General features: G+C 45.9%; 1 protein-coding gene and 1 non-coding gene across 5 annotated transcripts in view; one reads left to right on the top strand and one right to left on the bottom strand.

Moving 5' to 3' along the window:
• The window catches only part of IL15RA (interleukin 15 receptor subunit alpha), a 37,086-nt gene extending 11,517 nt beyond the window's left edge, over nucleotides 1–25,569 (top strand). The window contains exons 2-7 of one of the 4 annotated variants that reach the window (XM_055543483.1): nucleotides 8,875–9,069; nucleotides 10,851–10,943; nucleotides 13,772–13,963; nucleotides 14,532–14,564; nucleotides 22,590–22,662; nucleotides 24,761–25,569. In XM_055543483.1, the coding sequence (XP_055399458.1) occupies nucleotides 8,875–9,069; nucleotides 10,851–10,943; nucleotides 13,772–13,963; nucleotides 14,532–14,564; nucleotides 22,590–22,662; nucleotides 24,761–24,944 (770 nt within the window). In that variant the 3' untranslated portion in view covers nucleotides 24,945–25,569. Of the gene's footprint in view, nucleotides 1–8,874; nucleotides 9,070–10,850; nucleotides 10,944–13,771; nucleotides 13,964–14,531; nucleotides 14,565–22,586; nucleotides 22,663–24,760 lie in introns of all 4 variants that reach the window. The other 3 variants (XM_055543482.1, XM_055543485.1, XM_055543484.1) reach the window with 3 other exon arrangements.
• On the bottom strand, nucleotides 3,439–3,511 carry TRNAG-CCC (transfer RNA glycine (anticodon CCC)). The gene has a single exon. It is a non-coding gene; the product is annotated as a tRNA-Gly (tRNA).
• Nucleotides 25,570–27,127: the final 1,558 nt, after the last annotated feature.

Genomic DNA, 27,127 nt, shown 5'->3' with positions numbered 1-27,127 from the left:
AGTTGAAGAGATAATAGTTGGGAATTTCTCCAAATTTATAAAAGCTATTCAATTACAGATGCAGGAAGCTAAGAGAACACCAAGCAGGATAAATGCCAGCCCCTTGAAATAATCTCATGCTAGACACATCATATTCAGACTGCTGAAAAATGAGGAGAGGGAGAAAATCATGACCCAAAGAATAAAGATACATTATATACAGAGGAACAAAGATAAGAAAGTAGGGTCTTAAAGAGATATTTGTGCACCTATGATCATAGCAGCATTACTCACAGTAAGCAAATCGTAGAAGCAGCACAAGTGTCCATCAGCAGATGAATGACAATCAAAATGTGGTTGATACAGAGTGCAATATTTAGCCTTAAAAAGGAAGGCGGTTTTGAAATATGCTACAATATTGATTATGCTAAATGAAATAGTGTGTTAGTCACTCAGTCATGTTCACTCTTTGCGACCCCATGGACTGTAGCCCACCAGGCTCCTCTGTCCATGGAATTCTCCAGGCAAGAATACTGGAGTGGGTTGCCATGCCCTCCTGCAAGGGATCTTCGCCATCTAGGGATCAAACCCAGGTCTCCTGCAGTGTAGGCAGATTCTTTACCATCTGAGCCACCAGGGAAGCCCTTAAAGTGAAATAAGCTGGTCACAAAAAAGACAGGTACAGCTTTGAGCACGTTGCCTTTGCAATTCTGAGGAAATGGACTGGTCCTGAGCATCACTGTGCGTGTGGTGTTTGGGGTGAGGCGGGGGTTCTGAGTCTCCTCCCTTTTAAGGTTTCACAACAACCTCTGGCAGAGAGGCTCAACACTCGACTCTGACGTTACAGACTCTCCCAAGGCCAAGACAATGATGGTGTCAGCTCCAGAGACCAGACTTGGAATAAGGAAGGAAACCAGCTAAATACACTCTTGCCAACTAAATCCCGTCTTTGCCGAGCCCTCTCCCATCTGCTGTATTCTCTGGAGTTACTCCTCTGTGACTGGAGAGACTGTCCAGCCATCAGTAATGTACCCTGAGAGGTCCAAAGGTCCAAGGTCCATTCAGGCTCCCACAGAAGGAAGGAACACTTTATCACAGAACAGAGTCTAGTGTTTTTATGGGACTATCCATGCTGGTCATGGTCAAATGCTTCCAGGGTTGAGTTTTACTGTCATTCCTCTCCACTTAACCTACCCGTCCACTTCTAAATACTTCCCCAGCTCTGTTCACGTATAGCAAAGCCCCACAGGTACAGACTTAGGATTTTGGTAGCAAAAATCTGAGATTTAATTTGAGATTTTGTGGTGTGGTACTGTCAAGCTAGACACACACAAACACACCCACAGAACATTTTTGAGCTGGAGGTGGGGGAGAATTAGATTCAATGAAAAAATATTATAAATTCAGAGGAGCACACCAGGAAGAACTGTAAAAGAAATCCTCACTGATGGAACCAAGACCATGACCTGAAAAAGAACGAACAAGCAGTTTTCATGCTGAAAAGTAACTTGCTGTGATGCCAAGGTGTTTCTACGCCTGTAAATAGCAGAGGGCATGGTCCTTGGGCCAGGAGCATCATCATCACCTGCAGCTTGTTAGGGCTGGGGTTAGAAAGTCAGATGCTCGGCTCCTGCCCGGGACCTGCTGACTCGGGAGTTCCAAGAAGAGGGTGCAGTACTCTGTGTTGTCACAGGCCCTCCAGACGGTTTGGTGCACATCTGAGAAGCACTGACAAGGAGGGTAGAAGAGGAGGGTAAAGGCAGCAAAGAGCAGAGTTGACGAGGCAGAGCAAGGCCTCCAGTGTGGCCCTGATGGAGACGAACACTCCCATCAGGGACAATGCAGGACTCTTGGCTGCAGCCTGTGAGCGGCAACTAAAAGATCCCACACACTGCAGCTAAGACCCGGAGCAGGGCTTCCCTGGTGGCTCGGTGGCAAAGAATCTGCCTGCCAGTGCCAGAGACTTGGTTTCGAGCCCTGATCCGGGAAGATCCCGTATGCTGCAGAGCAACTAAGCCTATGCGCCACAACCATTGACCTTGTGCTCTAGAGCCACAACTATTGAAGCTCTCGGACTCTAGAGCAACAAGAGAGGCCATGAGCGCCACACCTGGAGTAGCCCCCGATCACCACAACTAGAGAAAAGCCCACGCAGCAACAAAGACCCAGCACAGCCAAAAATAAAGAAATAGCATAGTCAAATTTTTTAAAAGACCCAGAGCAGCGAAATAAACATTAAAAAAAAAAAAAAAAAGACAACCAAGTGTAGAAAGAGTGGAAGCACCACTACTGGCCCCCGGGGAAATGAGCAAGAACCTCTAAAAGGTGTGAAGAGAGGACAGGTAATGAGGGGCAGTGAGCACCGTGAAGATCACGAGGGAAATAATCAAAGATTTTCCTGACCAAAAGGTAATCGTGGTCTGAGCTGTAGAGGGCTCATAGAGTCTGCTTCAAGAGGAAATCTCAAGGAAAGGGCCCCAGGCACCACTCAGCTAATGTTGATTTGGATGCTTACTTTTTTATTTATTTATTTTTTACTTTTATTTATTTTTGTTTACTTTTATTTATTCCGATACAACCTCAGACTCATCAGGAAGTTGTAAAGACAGTACAAAGGCCTTCTGAGTACCTTTTACCCATCTTTGCCCACTGTTTATATCTTGCCGCATTTTATTTTTTTCAAATGTATTTATGTGCTTTGTCGGGGCTTAGTCGCGTCATGCGAGATTGTGGCGCACACACTCTCAGTTGTGGCACGTGGACTTGGATGCTCCGTGGCATGTGGGATCTTAGTTCCCCAACCAGGGATCAAACCCGTGTCCCCTGCACTGCAAAGCAGATTCCTGACCACTGGACCACCGTTTTATTTACTGTTTCCCCCTCTCTCTAAGTATACGTACATTTGCATATTTATATTACATGTACATCTTCTTCTGAAGCATCTAAACGGTTTGCCACATTATGCTTGAAATATTTATGCCTAAATATCTCAATGTGTATTTCCCAGGAACACATTTTATTACATACCTTCCTAAAACACAACACTCTTACCAGATCACAGTATGACTATCAAAATTAGGACATTTAATCTCGGCATAATAATATTATCTAATACAAGGTCCATTTTTTCAAATTTCGTCAGTTGTCCCATTAATGTCCTTTTAGCTGTTTTCTTCCTAATTCTGGATCTAATCTAGGACCACATGTAACATTTAGTTATCATATCTCTTTAGCCTCTTTCAGTCTGAAACATTCTGTATGTTTCCTCATGGTTAGATTCAGGTTATGGATTTAGGGGAGGGAGACCACAGATGTGGTCCTGTGTCCTTGGCAGTGAATCAGATCAGGAGGCATATGACAGCTGTATATCCCCATGTTGGTGATCTTACTTCTTTTTATTTAATATTTAATTTATTTATTTGACCACACCGAGTCTTAGTTGCAGCATGCAGGATGTAGTTCCCTGACCAGGGATTGAACCTAGGCCCCCTGCATTGGGAATACAATGTCATAGCCACTAGACCACCAGGGGGAAGTCCCTGTGATGTTATGTCTGATCACTTGGTTCAGGTGGCAGCTGTCAGCTTTCTTCAAGATAGTTACCATTTTCCCTGTTGTAACTAGTAACCAACTGTGGGAAGCAACGTAGTTACCATTTTCCCTATTGTAACTAGTAACCAACTGTGAAAAGATACTCTGAGACTGTATCTGTCAGGACTGTGGTCCTAAGGATCTAAGAGGAGCAGAACCACCTTGTGCTGCTGTGGGAGCTGGTTATTCTCTAGGTGAGCTGTCCTTTCGGCATCTGAAGCCGGAGCCTCCAGGTCACGGTCTGGTGGGAAGATGGATGTAAACCGGGGGGAAGCAAGAGCCCCCTGGGAGCCGAGAGGCAGAGCTGGAACCCATGTGGGTCCTTCATCTTCCCTCTGAGACTCCAGCTTCCACAAGGGGCGCTCCTCATCCTGGAGCTGGACACACCTGGCCCAAAGGTGGGAGAAGCTGCAGCAAAGGGTCACAGGGCTGGAGGAGCTGCTCGGCCGCCCGTGGGGGCTGCAGATGAGTGACAGCGGGAGCTGCAAGGGCAGCCATCTCCCAAGTGCAAAGGAACAGGAGTGCTTCTTCCATCCTGCCAGGGTGCTCACACACATCTTTACCGTGTCACAGGTTAACTATGCATCTAAGGTGGAGTCAGGCCACCGTGGAGAAGACTGCCTATTTACTTAAGCCTGCCCCAAACTTAGAATTATTACATATGCCATAAACTTAGGTACTTATACATTCAATAAACTGTCCCACCCACATAGCAGGCAGCTCTGCAGAATGACACATTAGCACGGCGTCCTTACACTGTGGCAGTGATTCTCGTGGCTCTTACTGACACGGTTGCCATGGCCTCAACTTTTTAAATCCCCTCGAGTGACAGGGCAAATGTTTTATTTCAGAGTGCCACAAACACTCAAAGTTGAAATCCATTGCCCTAAATGGAGGAAAGGATTTCCAGATTTAGAAGATGTAGGACAATTTGCTGACACATGATCTCAAACCTGAAGACAACATAGAAAATGTGAGGACCAAAAAAAAAAAAAAAAAGGTGACCAAGGAAAGATCAATAGATTCAAAACATGATTCGAAATTGGAATCCGTGGATAAAGCTGAACTTGAGGACTACAAGGCGAATAAGAATGTTTGGGAAGGGATTCAGGTGAGCAAGATGCAACCCAGACATCGGATGGAGGGAGTGGAGGAGGAAGGGAGTACACCGAAACAGCCAGATCGCTTATCCCATGATCTCTGTTCACACAAGTTAATAGGGAAAAAAATGTTTTTTAGAAAACTACTACATTAAAATATAATGGTTATCTTATGATCTCATTGAAAAGGGAATGAAAATGCTGTGTCCACTATAGAATCACTGTAAGTGGAGAGAGCATTGCCAGCATCAGGATGGAGTGATAAAGGACAGCAAGCTGGATATTATAGTTTTAAAAATGTAACATTAGGGACCTCTCTTGTGGTCCAGTAGCTAAGGCTTCATGCTCCTTGACTGGGGAACTAGATGCTATATGTGGCAACTGAGACCCAGTGCACCCTAAATAAGTAAATAAATATTTTAAAAATCTAATATTAGATGTCGATGGGGTTTTAAAAGAAGAGTCAGGGTTGGATTAAGAATGAAAATCAAACAATCTATTTTCCCTTCTGAGACTAGGAAGACCAAAGTAAAGCCTGGAGTGACTGACCCACTGGACTCAGGTGTGCTCAGGTGTGAGGATGCTGACGCCTCACCAATACACCCTGAAGTGGGAGGGGAGGGTCTGACAGCTGGCCCTGTGATGGCTGGCCTGTCTGCAGACTGCTGAGCACTTGGCAGTTAACTGTTCCAACCACACTCTGAATGTGGCTTCCTCTGATTTGATGTCTAAAGAGGCCCTCCTAGCCAGCAGGATGTGGCAGAAGGGGTTCAGGAGGTGGTGACCCCGAGAGGTGAGTACATGTCCCACTCATTCTGGCAGTGATTCTCTGACATCTGTACCTAGGCTAGCAGCTGGGGAGTGTGGAAACCCAGAGGGCGCTTTCTGGAGGAGAAGATGGGTAAGCCCTGGGCAGAGGGTCAGGCAGGAAAGCAGAAAGCTAGGGCTCCAGGCAGAGGCGGCATGGTGTTACAGTAAAAGCAATGAGCACGCTCCACGTGGTTTAGTTCTCCTTTGTCCTGTGATTTCTGACTTCCTGTGGTGGGGTATTTTTAAATGCCATCCCCAACTTTTTTATTATGAAGTATTTCATATATTTAAAACAGTATATAGTATATATACATGACTGATATTCTGCCGGTTCTCATCCTTGGTGTGGCTTTTGACCTGTGGCTAGTGGTCACCCCATCGGGTCCTGGTTAATGCCAGCAGCTATTCTGATTGTTCGCTGTCTGAATCAGGCCACTGTTTGGCTGCTAGCTATTTTGATTGTTACCCCAGTATATATCATGGGGGAAAAAAAAAAAAAAAAAACACCTGTGTACACATCAGCAGAAGAAACAGCATTACAAAATATTTCAAAAGCATTTTTAATAAAAATTCAGAAAGCGTGAAAAGGCAGCAATCTTATCCCTGAGCTGCCTCACCTCCAGTGTGAATAGTTTCTTGTGTATGCTTTTGGAGATTTTATGTATAAACAAAAAACTGGATATATGTATTGCTTCATCTCTCACTGAGGGTAGTGTATAAAACACAGTGCTCTGTCCCTTTGCTTCCAAACCTAACAGTTTATCCTGGAAATCTCTCCACTTCAGTGCATAAATAAATTCTTTCTTTCTTTTTTTTTCTAATCTCTATTGTAAAGAGCTGGGTAGGACTTCATGGTACAGTGGTGCTATAATCTCTATTGTAATTTATTTATTCTCCTACTGACGACATACAGGGTAATTCACTGGCTATTTTAATGGATAATGTTGTACACACTCAGTTCATAAATACACCAGTAAGGCAAATCCTAGAGGTGGAACTGCTGAGTTCAGGGGTATATGCATGTTGTAACAACATTTCACAGGAATGCAGATATAGCTGTAAAATAAAATCCCTGGGAGCAGAATTGCAGGGTCAAAATGCATGGGTATTTAGATTACAAGTATGTCTCACTTGGGGCTGTATGAGCCACATTCCAGTAATGGTATAGTAACCAACTTCTGGCTCTATTCCAACTTGGGAGCTGAAAGCACTGTCTTAGGTAGTTTTATTTTACATTTCCTTCATTATGACTGAGGTTGAGTATATTTAAAATGTATTTAACACCATTTGTATTTCCTTTTCTGTCAAGTTCCGGTTTATACTCTTTTCCTATTTTTCTGTGGGATTGGCAGTCTTTTGATTGACTTTCAGGAGCTCTTGACATGAGAGAAGTTAACCCTATGTGATAGAAAATGCAGTTTTTTTTTTTTTTTTTTTCATTTTGGTCATTTGTCTTCTGACTTACACTGAGTTTTGCCATGTGGGGCAGTTTTTCTTTTTATGTGGGGCAATATTACTTTTGTCAACCTCAGTTACTCCGAGGACGGCACTAGTTCTCTGCTGACTCACTCAGCTGGTCTTAGTAACCAGGGCAGTGGTTTGTTTCAAGGCTACACAGCCTGGGGCAGGCTGTTCCTGAAAAGGTGCCAGGAAGTCAATAATTTAGATCTCTGTTATAACAATTCAGTCCTACTGTTGCAGAGTGAAAGCGTCTATCTTCATGAACAAATGAGCAAGGCTGTGTGCCAATAAAACTTTATTGGCAAAAGTAGATGGCAGGCTGGATTTGGCCCTTGAGCCCTAGGTTGGACCCCTGACACAGGGGCAGTTAGGGCGCCTTCCTCCTCCAGACTGTGAATCCAACTGGCGCTACATTCAGTCTTCCCCTCAGAGTCCCTCACTGGCAGAAAGATTACTTCACTCACTTCTCTTGCCAGAGTCCTAACCCTCATGATGCTGCAGCTGCTCAGCAGAGACTTACTCATTTCCCAACCTGGAACCCGGAAGTCAGCTCTGCAGGCAGCTGTGGGCAGCCAGGCACCCAACCAACGAGCCACTCAGCACAGACACACCCTTTAGTAACTGAGAAAGGAGCCTTCAGGATGATGGCAAATGCTATTGAGGAATTTCCCTCCGTGGGACTTTCCCTCCAGCACAGCCCACTCTCAGCTGCCTCGACCGCCCCACATATGCGAGGCTTGCCCTCAGAAACTAGTTCTCCCATCTCTTCCATGCACAAGAAAACCTAATAATGTACTGAATTGATAGGGGAAAGAGCATTAAGAAATCATACAGTTGTTTCAAATGGCTACAGGAAAATCTTGCTTTGAAACTTTAGCTTCAATAAACTCTTCCTGGCTTTGCATGAGACTCAGTCTTAAAGGAGGCTGCTTTGGAGGAAAGGTGGTAACCTGGCTGGGTCCTCACCTTGTAAGAACTGAGGACCCTTGTGAGGGAGGGCTTTCCTGAGGAAGTGACATTGAACTAAGTAGGAAGAGCGGGATGGGGGGAGGCAGGGGGGCATGGTGAAGGCATGGGGGGTGGTGATAGGCCAAAGGCCAGTGTGGCCAGAGACAAGAGTAGCTGGAGAGGCAGACGGGGCCAGCAGAGCCTTCTTGAAGGCTCCGTGTCTTATTACAGCTGTGGGTGGAACCCATTGTAGAGGAAGAGGACACAGAACTCTGGGACTCGGGTGACTGTAGGGGTGAGGGAGGGCTTTCCTAAGAAAGTGACATTAAACTCAGCTTAGGAAAGATGGCAGTGGGCAACCAGGAAAAAGTGAAGTCATCAAATATGCATTTATAAAGATGCTGCTGGGGACTCCCCTGATGGTCCAGTGGTTAAGACTCCACATTCCCAGTGCAGGGGTCCTGGGTTCCATCACTGGTGGGGGAACTAGATCTCACATACTGCAACTAAAGATCTCACATGCCACAACTAAAGATCCTGAATGCCACAACTAAGACCCGGGGCAGCCAAAGAAATAAATACATAAACTATTTAAAAAATGAAGATGATGCCAGCTGCCTTGTAGAAATGGAAGGTTTGTTAAAGGTAGCCATCTGGAGCCTTTTGCTGTTGTTCAGGGTAGGAGAGAGACAGAGATGGATATGGTTGAAAGATACAGAGGCTGGAGACATGGGGGTAGAGGATAGGGAGAGGGGTCTCCACTGATGACCCCCAGGCTCTAGTGATGCTCAGTGGCTGGCTCTTAAAGAAAGATCCTGGACCACTTCTAGATGGTGGGCGCCTTACGTGACACCTTCCACATGCTTGAATCTGGGGGGTGGATCCCCAGGGTGCCTCGGGTTTAAAGTTACTGACTTCCACCCAAGCATCCTGCAGAGCAAGCTGCAATCTGCTCACATCTTCCCTCTCTTCTACGCTTCTGTAGGCATCACCTGCCCGACTCCCACATCCGTGGAGCATGCAGACATCCAGGTCAAGAGTTACAGCATCAACTCCAGGGAGCGGTATGTTTGTAATTCTGGCTTCAAGCGTAAAGCTGGGACCTCCAGCTTGACCCAGTGTGTGTTTAACGAGACCGCGAAAGTCGCCCACTGGACCACTCCCAACCTCAAGTGCATCAGTAAGTGGCTGTCCCAGTACTGTCCCTCCACCCCTTTAGCCATGGCCACGCAGAGAGCAGACCGCAGTATGGGCAGCTGTTGAGGGAGGCTACATGTCTGGGTTGAGGACTGAGGCTAAATAAACCAATGGGCCTCTAAACACAGCTCAAAGAGGGGCAACTATGTGGGCTTTGGGGGCCACACAGTTCTGGATTCAAATCCTGGTTCTGCCACATAACCACCCATGAGACCTTGGGCAAGGGCCTCAATGTCTTCAATCTTTTGATTCCTCATCAAGAAAATGGGCCTGATTCATCAGGTCCTTTCAACATTGTGGGTTGTAGGAGGAGTAAGCAAACTCTGGTAAATATTAACTATTATTACCATCAGTGCTTTAGATCACAGAAGCAAGAACTGGGCTACAGACAGAGGTGTTTGCTCATAGCACCCTGCTCCCTGGAGGGCTGCCCAATTCCTCCCCAGGGGACAGCCCACAGGGAAATCACGGCCCTTCCTCCCCTGTTGATACCTGCCCTGAGAGAAGTGGGGAGACCCATGGAGCAGAGACCTCCTGGTCCAGACATTGTCTGGGATCCAGCCAGAGCTCCAGACCAAGAATGAAGAGAGATCTATGGGATTCCCCCACCTTTAAAAAAAAAAAAATCCACAGCTGGATAACCATGCCAGGAGAAGTCAAAGAATCTTAGAGTGGAAGCCAGCAGTGTTATTTTCAGCAAGACTAAGCCCTGTACTCGAGAGAAGGAAGAGCAACCCATAGTCTTCCAAGAGAAGGATGTGTTGAATAGTTACTGCACACATGGTGTGTGTCCAGCTGGGACATGTTCTCACGTAACATTTGCGGACATTCTCAGCTCCTTTCCGGGGAAAGCAGACAAACGGGGTTGTTCAAGAGCAGATTCATGGCTGGGGGACTCCTTGAAAAACCAGTCTCCTGTTGAATCTGTAGTGTTGAGATCACCCTGAGCCTCTGCCCTCCCACCGCGTGTCTGCCGTGCAGGGCTCAGAGGCCAGGCAGGCGTTCTGCTTGTAGCAGAAGCATCGCTGGGCTGGGAACAGGGTGCCCACTGCATGGACCGTTGGGCCTATGGGAATGAGCTGGGTGAGGCCAGGTCTGAGCAGTAACTTTGGGGAGAGCATGGCTGTCTTCCTCGGTCTAGCCCGGGGGCCCACTGGAACTGTAGTCCAGGGGCAAAAATCAGGGCTTCCTACTGTAGAGAAAGTGGGCGTTTCCTCAACGTTCCAATTCCTCTGGGTGAATGAATCAAGGATGTTGAACTGAACAGGGTGGGTTGCAGGGTGGGTGGGGGGGAATGAAAGATGGGGGTAAGCCTAGAATCATAGATGTTTAGTACCAAAGACTAGGGGAACCTTTAGGTCTTAGCCCCCAAAGCCCCACCTTTTACTACTAACCACTCCCTCCATGATTTCCCCAACAACTTGTGCCCAGAACAATCCATTGAGTAATCATTTGTTTTGTCATGCAAGAGCCAGCGTTAAAAAGCCGAGTTGATGTCATTGCTATCATTCTAGCCAAAGATAAGACACTTGCCTCTGAACTTTTGCACTCTGTTTGCACTGGGAACTGCGGACAAACAGCTGTTTATCTCCTGTGTGTCTGGCCAGGCCTGGGTGGCCAGATGTGTCCACTTTAAATTATAAATGTATTATTTATTTAAAGTATACATTTATTATTATTATTCTTTTATCTACATCCAGTTCTGAAGCCACCCCAGGTTCCACCCTTGGGATCATAAATGCCGTGTGGTTATCCTCTCTCTAGGAGACCCCTCCCTGAGTCACCAAAGGCCACCCTCCACAGCAGCGCCGACAGGGTTGACCCCAGAGCCAGAGAGCCCCACCCCCTCCGGAAAAGGTAGGAATGCTGCAGACTCTCTCAGGACTCCCATCCTCGGCTGCCCTCAGGTCCACAGAGAGCCTGCAGATCTGTGGACCGCTGCCGGGATTCCACCGCAAACACCCCTTATTCACGTCAAGGATAAGAACTGACATTAGCTTCATTTTCTCTTTTAAGCCAAAGTTGCCGGATAACCAGGCTTCACGGGTGCACACTTCATAATGGTTTAAAAGCCACTCTTACTAGGCCAGATAACACTTCGTGGTAGATGTGTAGCTTCGAGAATGGGGGGCTGGGGGCTGAGGTTCTGCCCACTTTGCGTATCAGCCTTCCTGGGCCTCATGGGCACTGGCAGAAAACCCAATCCTCCTGGATCAGAGACGGAGGACTCTTGCCTGGCACTGCAGGCAGCGGGGCCACCGGCAGGTTTCATCAAGTCCCTCGTCCACACGTGCCTTAAACAGGCCTAAGCAGGTGCCCGTGTGGGCGGCGGACATCCCTGGAGAGGAGGGAGCCTGAGCAGAAACCTGATGTTTTACTGTTGGTGTGAACACATCTGCCCTGTGCTCCAGGGGAGGTACTATCTCCACCTGCCAAGGCCATCTAAGCATCCTTGAAAAGATGGCGCCTCCAATGGCAAGACATGCAGAACTGGGAGAGACCCAAGCACACCATCTCCCAACAACCCTACCCGTGATTGTTTTGGTACACACGCTTGCACAAAGCTGCCAGGGTTCTGCATTTTGACCGAGTCTTAGGAAACTCTACCCTAGTTTCCTCTGCACTGTTAAGAAAATCTGAGCTCTTGGATGCAAAATATCCTGAGAAGACTCGCCCTGTGTCTTCTGACACCCTCTCTTGACTCCTGATTCTCTGTGGCCCATTACCCAGTGTGAGGTTTTCATTAATTTTTTATTTATTTTGGCTGTGCTGGGTCTTTGTTGATGCTTAGGCTTTTCTCTAGCTGCAGTGAGCAAGGGCTATGGTTGCGTTGCGGTGCATGGGTTTCTCATTGCTATGGCTTCTCTTGCTGTGGAAGCACAGACTCTAGGTGCCCAGGCTTCAGAAGTTGCAGCTCATGGATCAGGAGTTGTGGCTCGAGGGCTCTAGTGTGCTGGCTCACTAGTTGTGGTGTCTAGGTTTAGTTTCTCTGCGGCATGTGGGAGCTTCCTGGGCCGGGGATCAAACCTGCGTCTCCTGTGTCGGCAGGTGGCTTCTTTACCACTGAGCCATCAGGGAAGGCCCAGTGCCAGGCTTCTCCTGGCCCTGTCTCCTCCTTTCCCTCCAGGCGCAGCCATCCCACAGTGGTTGACAGCGCTTCTCGGGCCGCCTCCCCCGAGAGCCAGTTCTTAACTAAGGATGCTCTCTGAGATCTCCTGGAACTCTGGGTGGTCTGGGGAGCACCTGGTTACTGGAGTTCCAGAAGCTCTCCTGGGACCCTCAGGGGGCCGGGGCTGAACACCATCACTGACGGGAAGGTGGAGGGGTGGAGCAAGGGTTTCCTTCCAGTTACTGAGCCAATGACAAACAGGAAGAAGATGCTGGGGTGACCACAACCCCTTTGACCCAAGTCACACCTGGCTCGAGGGACCTCCCTCAGCCTGGCCTTCATGCCCCAAGCACTTGGCAGATCGCAGCCATGCAGGGAAATCTCAGGTGTGAGTGCAACCTCCAGGGTGGGTGCTGTGGCCAGGGGCACCTCATGGGCCTGCTCCAGGTCAGGGGGAGCATGGTCTGCAGAGTGCCTGGGCCCTACGAGGTGCCGACAGAGGGTGAAAGGGCACAGTGACTCCTCCGGCGCACGTGGCTGGGAGAACGTGGGGCAGAGGCCTAACCAGGGGCCGGATAGCCCGGAATGTGTGATCACAGCTTCCCCTCCAGGGCTGGGCTCATCAGGACTGTATTATCACCCTGGAAGACCCACTCACCACGGAAACAGAACAGCAGGGTTGTGCACTGCAGCCTACAGGTTGCGGCAGCTGCTGGCCGGTGAGGGACAGGAGGTCAAGGACCTCAAGGCAAGGCAGGTGGCTCAGCCGCCTCCCAGAGATGGGCGCCGAGCCAGGACGCATCCCTCAGGTCCACTCACAAAAGGTCAGATGGGCTGAATCCCAGGTTCCCCTTATTTCAAAAGTTTTGTGCAAGTATGTACAAAGTAAACTAAAATTAGCATCCTGATGTCTTTGGCAAGTACAGTTCCTCTTTTCTTAACTATTTTTATTCATTTTTTTTGGGTGCACTGGTTCTTCATTGCTGTGCGAGGGCTCTATCTGGCTGTGGTGGGTGGGGGCTACCCTCTAGTTGTAGGGCTCAGGCTTCTCAGTGCTGTGGCTTCTCTTGTTGCAGAGCACGGGCTCAGTAGTTGAGGCTGGTGGGCTCTAGAGCACAGGCTCAGCAGTCATGGTGCACTGGCTTCGTTGCTCCACAGCATGAGGGATCTTTCCAGACCAGGGGTTGAACCCCCTGTTCGCTGCATTGGCAGGTGGATACTTATCCAATGGACAACCAGGGAAATCTCCAGTTCCATTTGTTTGTCTGAGCTGGGTCTCCTGGTAACCACTTCTCCAGTGCCTGATTCTACTCAAATCTTTGAGATTGTTAGCTTATGTGGCCCATGATAAAGAGTCATAAATCCACTAGTGTCCACAAAAACCTCTTGGCCATTCGGAACTGACGAAGATGTTACCCACTCAAGGGATCTTCCCCCAGAGCTGTGGAGGAGTTTGCTGGGAGAGAGCTGGCTGGGGTGGGTTCACGGGAGAAGGTGTTGGTCCACTCTCTTCCGAAGCTGAGAAAAGACACTGTTCTCAATGTTTTCATTGTCCATGTCTTGCACTCCCCTGCAGAGCCAGATCTTACTTTCAAGTCAGACACCAAAGTGGCCACAAGGCCAGCTACTGGACCAGGCTCCAGGCTGCCGTCCACAGCTCCTCCTGTGGGAACCACAGGGGTAGTCAGTAAGGAGACCACCTACGTCCCAGCTCAGACAGCAGCCAAGGCTCCGGAACACACATACCCGGCCTTGCAGGACACGCCCGGTTAGTGCTGGCTTTGCCTGCTGGAGGACAGCGCAGCTCCCAGGGGCTGTTTCTGAGACGCGGGTGCAGATCCAGAGTAGGCCAATCACATCACACCGTCCAATCCAAAATCAGGATGACTGCGTGACCCTCTGCCTCCTGCTCTCTGCCACAGCCTTCTCGCTCTGGCCTGTGCTCTATGCTCCACCCTGCTTCAGAGGGGAGAGAACTGTCTCGCCCCACATTAAGTTGCATGGCAGAGCCTTTGCTGAGAATCTGATGAAGATCTGCCTCCTCCTGACATGGGAGGACAGAGGAAGCTTTCTGCCATCTGGAATCACAGTGTGAGGGATGGGGGCATGCTCTCTGGGTAATCTGCATGTTCTGTAAATGCACCTCTGATTCCTAAGCATGGCTCAGCATGGAAACAAGTGATCCTGGTTCTGTGCTAAAGTTAGTCTGATTTTGCCGGCTGTGAATCTCTCAAGGCTTTAAGATGAGAGGCAAACCGTCCAGGAGTTCTCCTGCTTAGAGAAATTAGTGCCTTCAGGACCGTGGCAATAACTGAGCTGTAATCTCTTCCCTGCAGGTGCGTATCAGTACAATCCCAGAGTTGTGACCGGTAAGTATTTTCCTTGGTCCTTTGTAGTTATATTTTATCTGCATCAAGTGGTGGTGTCTATGTTCAGGGGACCTCAGTGCCAGGGAGCTGGAAGGTCCTGACTTACGCCTGCTGTTCCAGTGTGGTCACCAACAGCTGCCCCTTTCACTCTCAGAAGTGTCTCCGTGTAGATGAGTTACATGACTGTGCTGTTTAGTGTGTGCAGAATTCTAGGTTGGCTAGTTATCTTAATGTTGGTAGGTTCTCACTGTCAGGCGATCGGTACAGAAGCCAGCGCCGGTGCGCCACAGGGCCCCCTCGTGCAGCTGTTCAGGCCTACTAACTGGGGGCTGGACTCATTCAGGACCCACTGGAAAACCAGTTAACATCATTAAATGATATTCTGCCACGAGACGCTCTTATCTTTCACAGGGAGTTAGCACTATACACTCAACAGCGATTAGTTCGCGTTCTTGGTCTAAAAGGCATCTTTACAGAAGACACATGACTTTAAGGCTGGGAGAGAGAGAAAGTCCCAGAGAGTATAAGGAGGAAAGTGGAAAAGTGCTTGCAAGAATGAAAGACGAAGAGGAAGGGAAGAGAGAGAGAAAAAAGGAGAGGGGAGGAAACAGAAGCAGGGAGAAATGCAAGGAAACAGAAGCAGGAAGAAATGCAAGTTTTCAGTGAGGAAAAAAAAAACTATAATTTCAACGCAGGCAAAAATTAATTTCTAATTTCTATTCACAAGTTTCCTTGCTAGAGAATGATTCAAGTTTTTGTAGTTATATTTTATCTGCATCAAGTGTGTTCTGGGAAAAAAAACAAGTGGCTTTGGTCGTTTTTGCATTTAGTTGATTAGAATGGTTTTAAGAACGATCAAAACATATGCCAACACAAGATATTTTTAAAAGGCTCTCTGGAGACTGTTTTCATGGAAAAACTGTGGCGTTTAATGACAACGATGTTGAAACAGAAGTATGTTTATCATTTAAGAGGTAGCCAGTAAGTCAGAGAGCTGACCAAATTTTTCTCCTTATGTCACATATTACATTAATCTTTCTACAGACTTTTACATTTTTTTGGTCATTTTCTTGAACTGTTAATATTTGCCCAGGGCTTAACAATTAAAAGTTACAAAAGGCTGTACGGTAAAAAGCCCATCTCTGACTGAAAGTCCCCTTGCAGGCTAGGCAGGAACTCCTGCTACTAGAATTCAGGGTATCCTTCAGAGAAAGTCAATCTGTAAATAGCATGTAGAAGATACATGATACAGTTAGGTATATTATTTTCACTATTCTGCACCTTGTCTTTACCTAATGATATGTCTTGGAAATTTTTTCATATCAATAGATGAAAAAACCACCTCATTCTTTCCAACAGCTCAGGATATTCTATTATATGGATTTGCCACAATTTATCTAGCCAAAACCCCTACTGGGCCTTGGGGTTGCTTACATTCTTGGGCTACGTAACAAAGGAGGACTAACTGGAAAGCCTTATATGGCTTCACACATGTGCGAGGTTGGTGGTGCGCTGGTCTAGTCCCTAGGTCATGTGTGACTCTTGTGATTCCATGGACAGTAGCCCGCCAGGCTCCTCCGTCCATGGGATTTCCCAGGCAAGAATACTGGAGAGGGTTGCCATTTCCTTCTCCACGGGATCTTCCCGACCCAGGGATTGAACCCCCCAGACTCTTGCATCTCCTGCAGTGGCAAGTGGATTCTTTACCACTGAGCCAGCTGGGAAGCCCATGTACAAGTATATCTGAAAGAAAAAATATCCTACAAAATTTGAGGACCATTTTTTTCCAATGTGGATTTCCAAACTATTTTATTATGAGATCTAATCTGTATTTCTTTCCACTTCATGACTTTCACTGGATTAAAATATCAAAAATTCTCTCCCTTATTCTAAAATGCCAGATAATAAACATTAACTGAATACCTACAATAGGCAAAGATAGCCCTGCTCAAGGAACTGTGGAAATACAGAGATGAAAAAAAAAACACTTTAAATCTTTTATGTGGCATGAATAAGATTTCTTTCTTCCAGACTGCTTAATGTAGACAATAACTATAAGACAGGCCTAGTCAGCAAAGACATGAAAATGAGATCCATTTAAATGGTTTTATTGGCTAAGAAGATAGGAATTAAAACTAAAACCCTGCTGCTGCTGCTGCTGCTAAGTTGCTTCAGTCGTGTCCGACTCTGTGCGACCCCATAGATGGCAGCCCATCAGGCTCCACCATCCCTGGGTTTCTCCAGGCAAGAACACTGGAGTGGGTAGGTGTCTAGAAACACTTAGTGATGAACAGTTTCTCCAAAGTATGTCTGTCACACACAATCCCAGCCACCTGGGCCCTAGGAGTGTGTCCCGCCGGTTACAAGAGGCAGAGGCGCTCATGGCACCTTGGGCGTCGGTAGGGGCTCCTATTTCTGCAGCAATAAGCCACTGATTGATCATCTTTGGAAGATGATATAAATAATGCTTTACCATAGCAGTTGCTCAGTAGATATTAATGTAATGTTTTAATCAGTCCACTGGTATTACCATTATCAGTTCTTAAAAAATGAATCATGTAAATGATTATCATGACTTTTATGTATTTGAAGATTTTTTTTGATGTGGACCATTTTAAAGTCTTTATTGAATTTGTTACAATATTGCTTCTGTTTTATGTTTTGGGTTTTGGGCCCCGAGGGTTGTGGGGTCTTAGCTCCCCGACCAGTGATTGAACCTGCACACCTTGTATTGGAAGGGGAAGTCTTAACCCCTGGACTGCCAGGGAAGTCCCTTTCACAACTTTTAAAAGTGGCTCTTTTAGTGCAACAAAATGGTAAATAGTAAATGTTCCATAAGTGAGTGAGCAAATACTCATTGGAGTTTGAGGGCTCTAACATTTTAATACATGTTGAGGGAAATGGTTCTCATTTCACTATCTTCTATATCTATGCACTCACTTGGCAGCCTTGTTTTGTAATCAATAACCTTATTCGATTATTCCAATGTCTGTCTCTGCTCCTTACCTAGGCTATTTTTGAAGATTCCTAGTTGTGAAATGAAAGGACAGAATGTCAGCTACGACGGTGTTTACACTGCCATGTCCATTTAGTGCACCCAAGGGGAAGGGTTCATCTTTCAGACTGATCTCTCAGAGCAGAAGTATATCTGCTACAGTTTACATGCTCAGCCTTTAAAGGGAGCTACTTCTATATCATATCATTCGTCTGTTCAAATGATACAAATTGAGCTTGTGCCAGACATGGTCCTAAGCTGCAACAACATGCAGATTTCTCATTAAAAAGCAAATGGCACTTTACATGTCCTTCAGCTGCAGTTCAGTTCCATCTCTCAGTTGTGTCCAACTCTTTGTGGCCCCATGGACTGCAGCATGCCAAGCTTCCCTATCCTTCACTATCTCCCAGAGATTGCTCAAATTCATGTCCCTTGAGTCAGTGATGCCATCCAACCATCTGTCATTCCCTTCTCCTCCCACCTTCAACCTTTCCCAGCATCAGGGTCTTTTCCAATGAGTCGACTCTTCTCATCAGGTGGTCAAAGTACTGGAGCTTCAGCTTCAGCATCAATTCTTCCAATGAATATTCAGGGTTGATTTCCTTTAGGGTTGACTGGTTGGATCTCCTTGCAGTCCAAGGGACTCTCAAGAGTCTTCTCCAACACTACAGTTCAAAAGCATCAATTCTTCAGCACTCAGCTTTATTTGTGGTCTATCTCTCACATCCATACGTGACTGCTGGAAAAGCCATAGCTTTGACTAGACGGACCTTTGTCGCGAAAGTGATGGCTCTGCTTTTCAATATGCCGTCTGGGTTGGTCGCAGCTTCTCTTCCAAGGAGCAGTGCTTTTTAATTTCAAAGCTGCAGTCACCATCCACAATAATTTTCAGGCCCAAGAAAATAAAGTCTGTCACTATTTACATTGTTTCCCCATCTATTGGCCATGAAGTGATGGGACCAGATGCCATGATCTTAGTTTTTTGAATGTTGAATTTTAAGCCAGATTTTTCACTCTCGTCTTTCACTTTCATCAAGAGGCTCTTTAGTTCCTCTTCACTTTCTGCCATAAGGGTGGTGCCATCTGCATATCTGAGTTATTGATATTTCTCCCGGCAATCTTGATTCCAGCTTGTGCTTCATCCAGCCCAGCATTTCGCATGATGTACTCTGCATATAAGTTAAATAAGCAGGGTGACAATATACATCCTTGACGTACTCCTTTACCTATTTGGAACCAGTCTGTTGTTCCATGTCTGGTTCTAACTGTTGCTTCTTGACCTGCATACAGATTTCTCAGCAGACAGGTAAGGTGGTCTGGTATTCCCATCTCTTTAAGAATTTTTCACAGTTTGTTGTGATCCACACGGTCAAAGGCTTTCGCGCAGTCAATAAAGCAGATGTTCTGGAATTTTCTTGCTTTTTCTATGATCCAATGGATGTTGGCAATTTGATCTCTGGTTCCTCTGCCTTTTCTAAATCCAGTTTGTACATCTGGAAGTTCTTGATTCAGGTACTGTTGAAGCCTAGCTTGCAGGATTTTGAGCATTACCTTGCTAGCATGTGAAATGAGTGCAATTGTGCTGTAGTTTGAATATTCTTTGGCATTGCCCTTTTTTGGGATTGGAATGAAAACTGACCTTTTCCAGTTCTTTAGCTTGCAGAAGGTTAATGGTTTAATTCCATCAATTAATCATTTATTGATTACCCACTCTGAACCCAGCACTTCCTATGTGCTCAGTACAGGAAGACACAAAAGAGAAACCATTGGCAGGGACTAAGGTGTTGACATTCTCATTTCATAACTGCTTTCAGCGAATGTAGGCACAAAGCATGTCAGAGATCCTACCGTCTGCCTGAGCTAGTTTGCAGGTACTGCCAAGAAATGACGATTCCCTGGATATGCACAGAGAACACTTTTTAAAAACTGAAGTATAGTTGATTTACAATGTTAGTTTCAGGTGTGCAGCATTTTTGTAGATTATACTCCATCCATTCATGGCATTGAAACATGTATAATATCATATGTGAAATGAGTCGCCAGTCCAGGTTCAATGCACTATACTGGATGCTTGGGGCTGGTGCACTGGGATGACCCAGAGGGATGGTATGGGGAGGGAGGAGGGAGGAGGGTTCAGGATGGGGAACACGTGTATACCGGTGGCAGATTCATGTTGATATATGACAAAACCAATACAATATTGTAAAGTTAAAAAAAAAAAGAATAGCCAGCTACCAATAGATGATTAAAAAAAACAACAACACAAAAACTGAAGTATAGTTGATTTACAACAATATGTGTTTCAGGTGTGCAGCATTTTTGTAGATTATACTCCCTCCATTCATGTTATTACAAGATAATTGTCTGTAAGCCCTTCTGCTGTACAGTATATCTTTATTGCTCATCTATTTTATGTATGGTGGTTTATATCTGCTAATCCCCTATCTCTAATTTGTCCCTCTCTCTTCCCTCTTTCCTTTGGTAACTACAAGTTTGTTTTCTCTGTGTCTGTTCCTGTTTTACATATACATTCATTTGTATTACTTGTTAGGTTCCACATATAAGTGATATCATACAGTATTTCTCTTTCTCTGACCTATTTCACTAAGCATAATATACTCTAGGCCCATCCACACTGCTGCAAATGATAGAATTTCATTCTTTTTTATGGCTGAGCAATGTTACACTGTACATAAATACTACCTCTTTATCCATGCATCTGTTCATGGACATTTGGGTTGTTTCCATGTCTTGAGATTTGGAAAATAGTGCTGCTATGAACACTGGGGGGCACATATCTTTTCAAATTAGTATTATCTGTCGACTTGTTGATGGTGGCCATTCTGACTGGCATGAGGTGGTACCTCACTGTGGTTACAGAGGACTCCTTCACCCACACTGAACATGGTCCACTGGCCACCTCGGCCGTCTTCTCCACTGCAGACCCAACATTACTGTAGGCTGAAGGCCAGGCAGGGGCTCCTGCCTTCTGGCCTGTGCAATAATCCATCTTCTGCTTCCTCTCTCAAGCTAATCCTCCTCCCTTCTCTGTCTCATCAAATCTCTTTTCCTCTTTCTCCAACCCACGCAGCCTGCTAGGAAACATAAAAGGTTGGAAAACATGACAGTTGATGCATTAATCCACTGTTTTGGCGATTCTGGTTTCAATCTCTTTACTAAATTTGGTGATTCTTGTTTCAGTTTCTTTACTACATTTGCCTGGAAATAACTGGGGAAGGAACCAAGTGTCTGAGTTCCAGGGGCTGAATTCAAATTGCTTTGTCATATCATTGGCTCAGGACCCCTCTTTGCACTTGAGTCTGAGTCCGCATCTTCTATTCTCAGTTAGAAACAGGAAGCAGCATTGTGAAAGTGGAAGTAGAGTTAACATCAGCTCGCCTTTTCCAATAAATCTCTCCATGAACAGTAAATGCATGCCAACCTGATTAGTCAACGTGAAGGAATAGTTTACTGGAGGGTAAGACATCTCTGCTAAGAAATTTGTCTTTTAGTCATAATGATGATTAATGTTAAATTTAGAAGCTCAGAACAATGCTCACTAATTTCTCATGTTTTCTCTTACTTCTTTTGGAATAGCTTTTCTAAGTTTAATTTACTTAGATAAATAAAAGTAGTCTTGTTTTTGTAACTTTAGTGTCTCTTCTGATTGGAGCATCATTGCAAAAAGATCGGGGGTTGGGGGAAATGCAAACATTTTAAAAAAGAAAATAAAGTTATCTACAAGCCCAAAGAATTACTTAATACTTGGCATATATTCTTCAAGACTATTTTGTATATATGGACACATACGTGGCTTACTGGAAATTCTTTTATTCATTTTTATCTCAACCAGCTTTTTCACTTAAGATTTTGTAGACATCTTTCTGTGTTAACAAATGTAGATTTCAAAGTTTTGAAAAGCTGAATAATACTCCATTGTATGGGTATGCCACATTTCATTTAACTGTCTACTGATAAGAGATTTAGATTAATATTTAAAAAAATTATTTTAATGCTTTAGTGACTACTCCTGTGTATGCATTTCCCATTTTCTTAGAATACATTTCTAGAAGTGAAATTAGAGTCAAAAGGAATGGTCTTCTCTGAAGCTTCTGTTACGCATCACCCGTTTCCTCTTCTAGGCTGTAGAAATCCGGGTATGTTCCCTCATCTTATCTCTAGCTGTTTTTGAGGACAGTTCTAGTTGAAGGCACACACAGTTGTGGCCGTCTGTCGAGGCACAGGTCTGAAAAGCTCAAGGCTCCAGGTGATCAATATGCCTCCTGGGCCACAGTGAGACTCCTGGGTCCGCAGTTGTTCAGGTTGTCACCTTAAATTTTTTAAAATTTAGTTTATTTTTGGCTGTGATGGGTCTTCACTGCTGTGTGCATTTTTCTGTAGTTGCAGTGCTCAGGCTTCTCGTTGCAGTGGCTTTCCTCCTCATGGAGTTCAGGCTCTAGGGCCTGCATGGGCTTCAGTAGTTGTGGCCCAGGCTCAGTAGTTGGGGTACTTGGGCCCAGGTGCTCCGCAGCAAGTGGGATGTTCCCAGACCAAGGATCAAACCCATGTCTCCTGCATTGGCAAGTGAATTCTTCACCACTGAGTCACCAGGGAAGCCCCAGATTGTCATCTTAGATGCAGGGCACGTTGGTGATTTTTGCAGGGAGATTTCACAATAGTAAGGCAAACTGGCCAAATCTGCTGGGAGCTTCTGATGGATAAAAGTGTTTTAAAAATAGTACTGTTTCACTTGCTCCTGGGCCCAGCCCTCTTGCATCCACATGAAGGTCCCACCCTCCCTAACAACTCCCAAACAACCACTGTGGCTGTGCTGCCGGGAAAGGAGTGTCCTCTCTGCCCTGATGTAGAACAGACAGAACAGTGTGGATCTCAGGATCTGTTAGTAACTGTGAGCTGGCTGGGAAGGCATCTGGATCTCCCTGCAGAAGCGTAAACTGTACAGAATTTTCAGGCTCAGGAACGCTGGGACTTTGAGCAGGGTGCCACTCATTCTGCTCTCTTTCCAGCAGCCGTCTCCACAACTGTCACCGTGCTCTTTGTAGTATGCCTGGTGTTTCTTCTGGGACGTTGCCTGTGGTCAAGGTGAGTAGCACAGGAGACCCACGCTGGACAAGATGCTTCCTCCCCCGAGAGCAGGGTTGCATCTGATGACCTGGGTCTGCCCTTGCCAAGGAAGACCCTTTCCTGGCTGGAGGTGTGGGTGCTCCCACCCACTCTGTGCTGGGCAAAAGGGGTGTCCAGGCCAAGTGGTCACTGAGTCAGGCCTGTTTCCTTCACCGTCCAAAGGCAGCCTGCAGGTCACTGGTCAGAATCTGGGCAGCCAGAAATGAATGGACGGCATGGGGCCAATTCACCAAAAGCCAATTCAGAGGGAAAGAATGTGCCAAGTAACCGATTTGATGGACGTGCAATTTGTATGCTATATTTACGGATTGTTCTTCTTGAATGTACTTGTTAAATACGGACACATGTCCCCATAAATAGGCTCATACGTGTTGGCCTTGGCATTTATAATACTAGAAATTCTATATTTCAGCAAGACTGTTTCTGCCACTTGCTGAAATTTCAGCTTTTATTTTTCTAATCTTTAGGCATTTTTACCATTTCTTCATAAAAGCCTCAAATAGCATGTTAGCCTTAATTCTGTACTTCCATCAGCTGGTAACCAGTATTTTTCCATTCCATAGCTATATGGCTGTTCCAGACATATCAGGTGTGTTGAAACTAAACTTTCAATCACTAGTCACAAAAATTTCTTCCTAAATATTATATCAATATAAAGATTATACCACTCTTCGAGCCTAACTTTGATGAAATGAATAGTCCATGAAATGGCACTGCAAAGCCAAAATATAAAACAGCCATCAAAATATTCACACACATCTTCAAAAGCTATTAATATCACCCTATCCAAAAAGAAATACCACAAACTTCACAGTCTAGAAATCAAGAAAAGAAAGCTGATATTTTACTTAAAAATTCATCAAAAAATCCCCCTAAATGCTAAAATATTTGCAAAATAGAAAATTACTTTTAAAAGGATTGTAAGAATATCATTACAATTTAATAATTTCTACATAAAATATATATAGAATTATTCTTAGGAGATAGAATACATTCATTGATTATATTAAAAAAGAATAAATATACAATCTTTTTAAAGACATTAAAAATATATTCTTAAAAAGAATTTGTAAATTTGATAAATATGGCCAATAAATATGCTCCTAAAAGGAATACACCAATATTCACTGACTGTATTTATGGTACGAGTCATGAATGTATCTTTAAGAACTGGTAAACATGATAAACATTGCTACTTGGGCATGTGGTGAGCTGATTCTTTCCATAAGCTGATTAATCTGCAAATGGGTTATTAGGTGGATTAGTGATTCAACAAATTGGGTTTTAGAAAATTGGTTTTATAAACTGGCCTAGAGTTCTGATTTATAGTTTAGGCCTTACTCCAAGGAGCTCGGGTGTTGACTCTACAAAAAACTTGCTTCTTCTCAGGAGGCAGACTGTGTAATCCACAGGTCCGCATACTCAGGACCTAAAACACACTTCCAGTGACAGGTGGGGAGGCGTGGGATGAAGATTCTCTGCATCCCCTACTCCTGGCTTCTCAAGAACTGATTAATATATTTGTTTATTTATTTAACACTTACTAAATAAATGTCAGGGCTTCCCTGGTGGCTCAGATGGTAAAGTCTCTGTGTACAATGCAGGAGACCCGGGTTCAATCCCTGGGTTGGGAAGATCCTCTGGAGAAGGAAATGGCAACCCACTCCAGTACCGTTGCCTGGAAAATCCAATGGACAGCGGAGCCCCGTAGGCTACAGCCCATGGGGTCACAGAGAGTCGGACATGACTGAGTGAGCTTTATAACCATTACATCACTTTTATCAGGACTGTCAATGCTGGCTTGGCCAGGCTCCTCGTCACTCACTCCTCCCATGGCACCTGGCACTGGAACCACTGCCTTTTGGCAGGGGGTTGGCAAGGTGGGGGGAGCTGCCCCCACAGTGCTGGTAAAACTTGGTGGACAAAGGGGTGAAATGCAAAATAAGATCTAAAGACCGCCTGTGAGTGGAGGCAGTCCAGGTGCTCTCCATCAGAGTGCCCGAAAGGAACTGTTTGTTGACACAGTCTCTCCTCTGTCAATTATCCTGCTTTCCAGGCGAGCCCACCAGACACCGGGTGTTGAGATGGAGAGCATGGAGAGTGTGCCAATGACCACAGGGGCCGATGCCAGAGGGGAGGACACGGAAATCCACCCGCATGGCCTAGGAGGCTCTGGGGACGCCGAGACCAGCAGCGGCCGCAGTGAAGGCCCAGCTCTTCCCCAGTCAGAGAGGACCTAGGGAAGACTTGGGGCGCTGGTCCCAGGGGAAAGACCCCCAGGGTGAGGAAACATCCGGCCATCATCTTACCAACGGCCCAGCTCAAGCATCGCCCTTACCGGTGGGTTCTCTGGGCTCAGGACAAATGCCCGCCGTCCGCCTGCCTTGCCTGCCTGTCCTGGGCGTAAGGCCCAGTTCCCAAAGTCCCAGCTGTCAACAGTTACCCGGGAGGGAGTGAAGGCCTCAGGGCTTCCTATCAGGGCTTTTATTTCATCATGACATCTATTCAGGACAGCTTGTCCACTCGATTCAATCCCATTCCTCAGCCTGACCTGCAGGTTACAAAGAGAAGAAACCCACCCGAGGCTCCAAGTGAACTACCAGACTCCTCCTGGATTGGGAGGTGTTAACAAGGATGACACCAGCATTTCAACTTGTAAAACCTTCTCTCGGCCAGGTGCTCTGCGTGCATGGAAAGGGAGCAGAGAGAGACTGTGCCTAGTGGCTCCTCTAGATTTAAGGATTCAGAAAGAAGAAAAGTTGTTGACGTTTTTCTATAGATGTGCATTTATATTTATATCCTAGTCTTTTATATCTACGTATTGTAAGATTTGTATTTTTAAATTTGTTCCTTGTACAAACAATATAAAATGTCTATTTTCAATAAAAAAAAAAAAAAAAAGATTGCACTGAAAGAACCACTGACGAGAAATGTACCAGAAAGAAAAAAAGGAGATCAGGAATGCAGAGTCCCGCATGACTGAGGTCAGCTTTTCTGAAAGGAGGAAAAAGTCTTGCCTGCAGCCAAGTCGGACTGTGGCTTTGGAGAATTTCCGGTAGCGTTTCCACTTGAGAAGCACGTGCGTGTCTGCTGCACACGCTGTCCCTGTGTTCTTTCCTTCTTTGGTGTTTATGTTTGTTTATAAAATCATGGGCCTTGTCCCAGCTCTTCATTTTACAGATGGGAAAACTGAGACCTAGAGAAGTGACTTGCCCATTTACTCATGCAGAGTCTGCACAGAGTCGGATGGGGGCAGGTACAGGGGCGGGACTGTAAACCAGGTGTCAGCCGCCCCATCACATGGCCAGGGTAGCCAGGATGGGGAGGTGGATTGGAGGCAGAGCAACCAGTCCACCCGCTGCTGGGGCTCTCAGAGTGTTCTTTTTTGTGAATTTCTTCAGGTCATGAATTTAGATGCCTTCATCAGGGCCGGTGCACTGGGATGACCCTGAGAGATGGGATGGGGAGGGAGGTGGGAAGGGGGTTTCAGGATGGGGAACACATGTACACCCAAGGCTGATTCAGGTCAATGTATGGCAAAAACCACTACAATATTGTAATTAGCCTCCAATTAAAATAATTAATTTTTAAAAAAGAGTGAAGGAAGAAAGGGCAGGAATGCTAAATAGCTGGTGCTGGGGATTTCAGAGATGTACCATATTCACTGTCTCTTTCAATGAACAGGAAACACTGCTAACACTTGAGCTGAGCCTTACATACACTTGGTTGTCTGGTTATCCTTACATAGCAGCAGCAGCTGGTGGCTCAGAGGTTAAAGCATCTGCCTGCAATGCGGGAGACCTGGGTTCAATCCCTGGGTCAGGAAGATCCCCTGGAGAAGGAAATGGCAACCCACTCCAATATTCTTGCCTGGAGAATCCCATGGACAGAGGAGCCTGGTGGGCTACAGTTCGTTCACAGGGTCACAAAGAGTCGGACACGACTGAGTGACATCACTTTCACTTTCTTTTACCCTTACATACACTGGTTACCTACACTTTTTTGCTTCTCTCTACAGCTGTTTGTCCCTAAGTTTCTAGAGTTTATTAATACCTGGACCCAGTTTGTTCTTTACAAGAATTTTTAAGTGTATGACCCTTGTTATTTTTAAAACTTATTTAACAGGAACAACATGAACAAAAAGGCACATGCTCAGTGGAGCCAGGGATTTGAAAGGTTTCTGTAAGAGTCGGAGAAGACTGAGCGACTTCACTTTCTCTTTTCACTTTCATGCACTGGAGAAGGAAATGGCAACCCACTCCAGTGTCCTTGCCTGGAGAATCCCAGGGACGGGGGAGCCTGGTGGGCTGCCGTCTCTGGGGTCACACAGAGTCGGACATGACTGAAGCGACTTAGCAGCAGCAGCAGCAGCATGGGATGGAAGAGGGCTGGGTCACAGGGCTAGCTCATGGATTTATGCATA

This window comes from Bubalus kerabau, chromosome 13 (genome assembly GCF_029407905.1).
Source record: "Bubalus kerabau isolate K-KA32 ecotype Philippines breed swamp buffalo chromosome 13, PCC_UOA_SB_1v2, whole genome shotgun sequence".
Taxonomy (NCBI): Eukaryota; Metazoa; Chordata; class Mammalia; order Artiodactyla; family Bovidae; genus Bubalus; species Bubalus kerabau.
The sequence above is the reverse complement of the archived record's forward strand: the minus strand, read 5'-3'. Positions and strand labels throughout refer to the sequence as shown.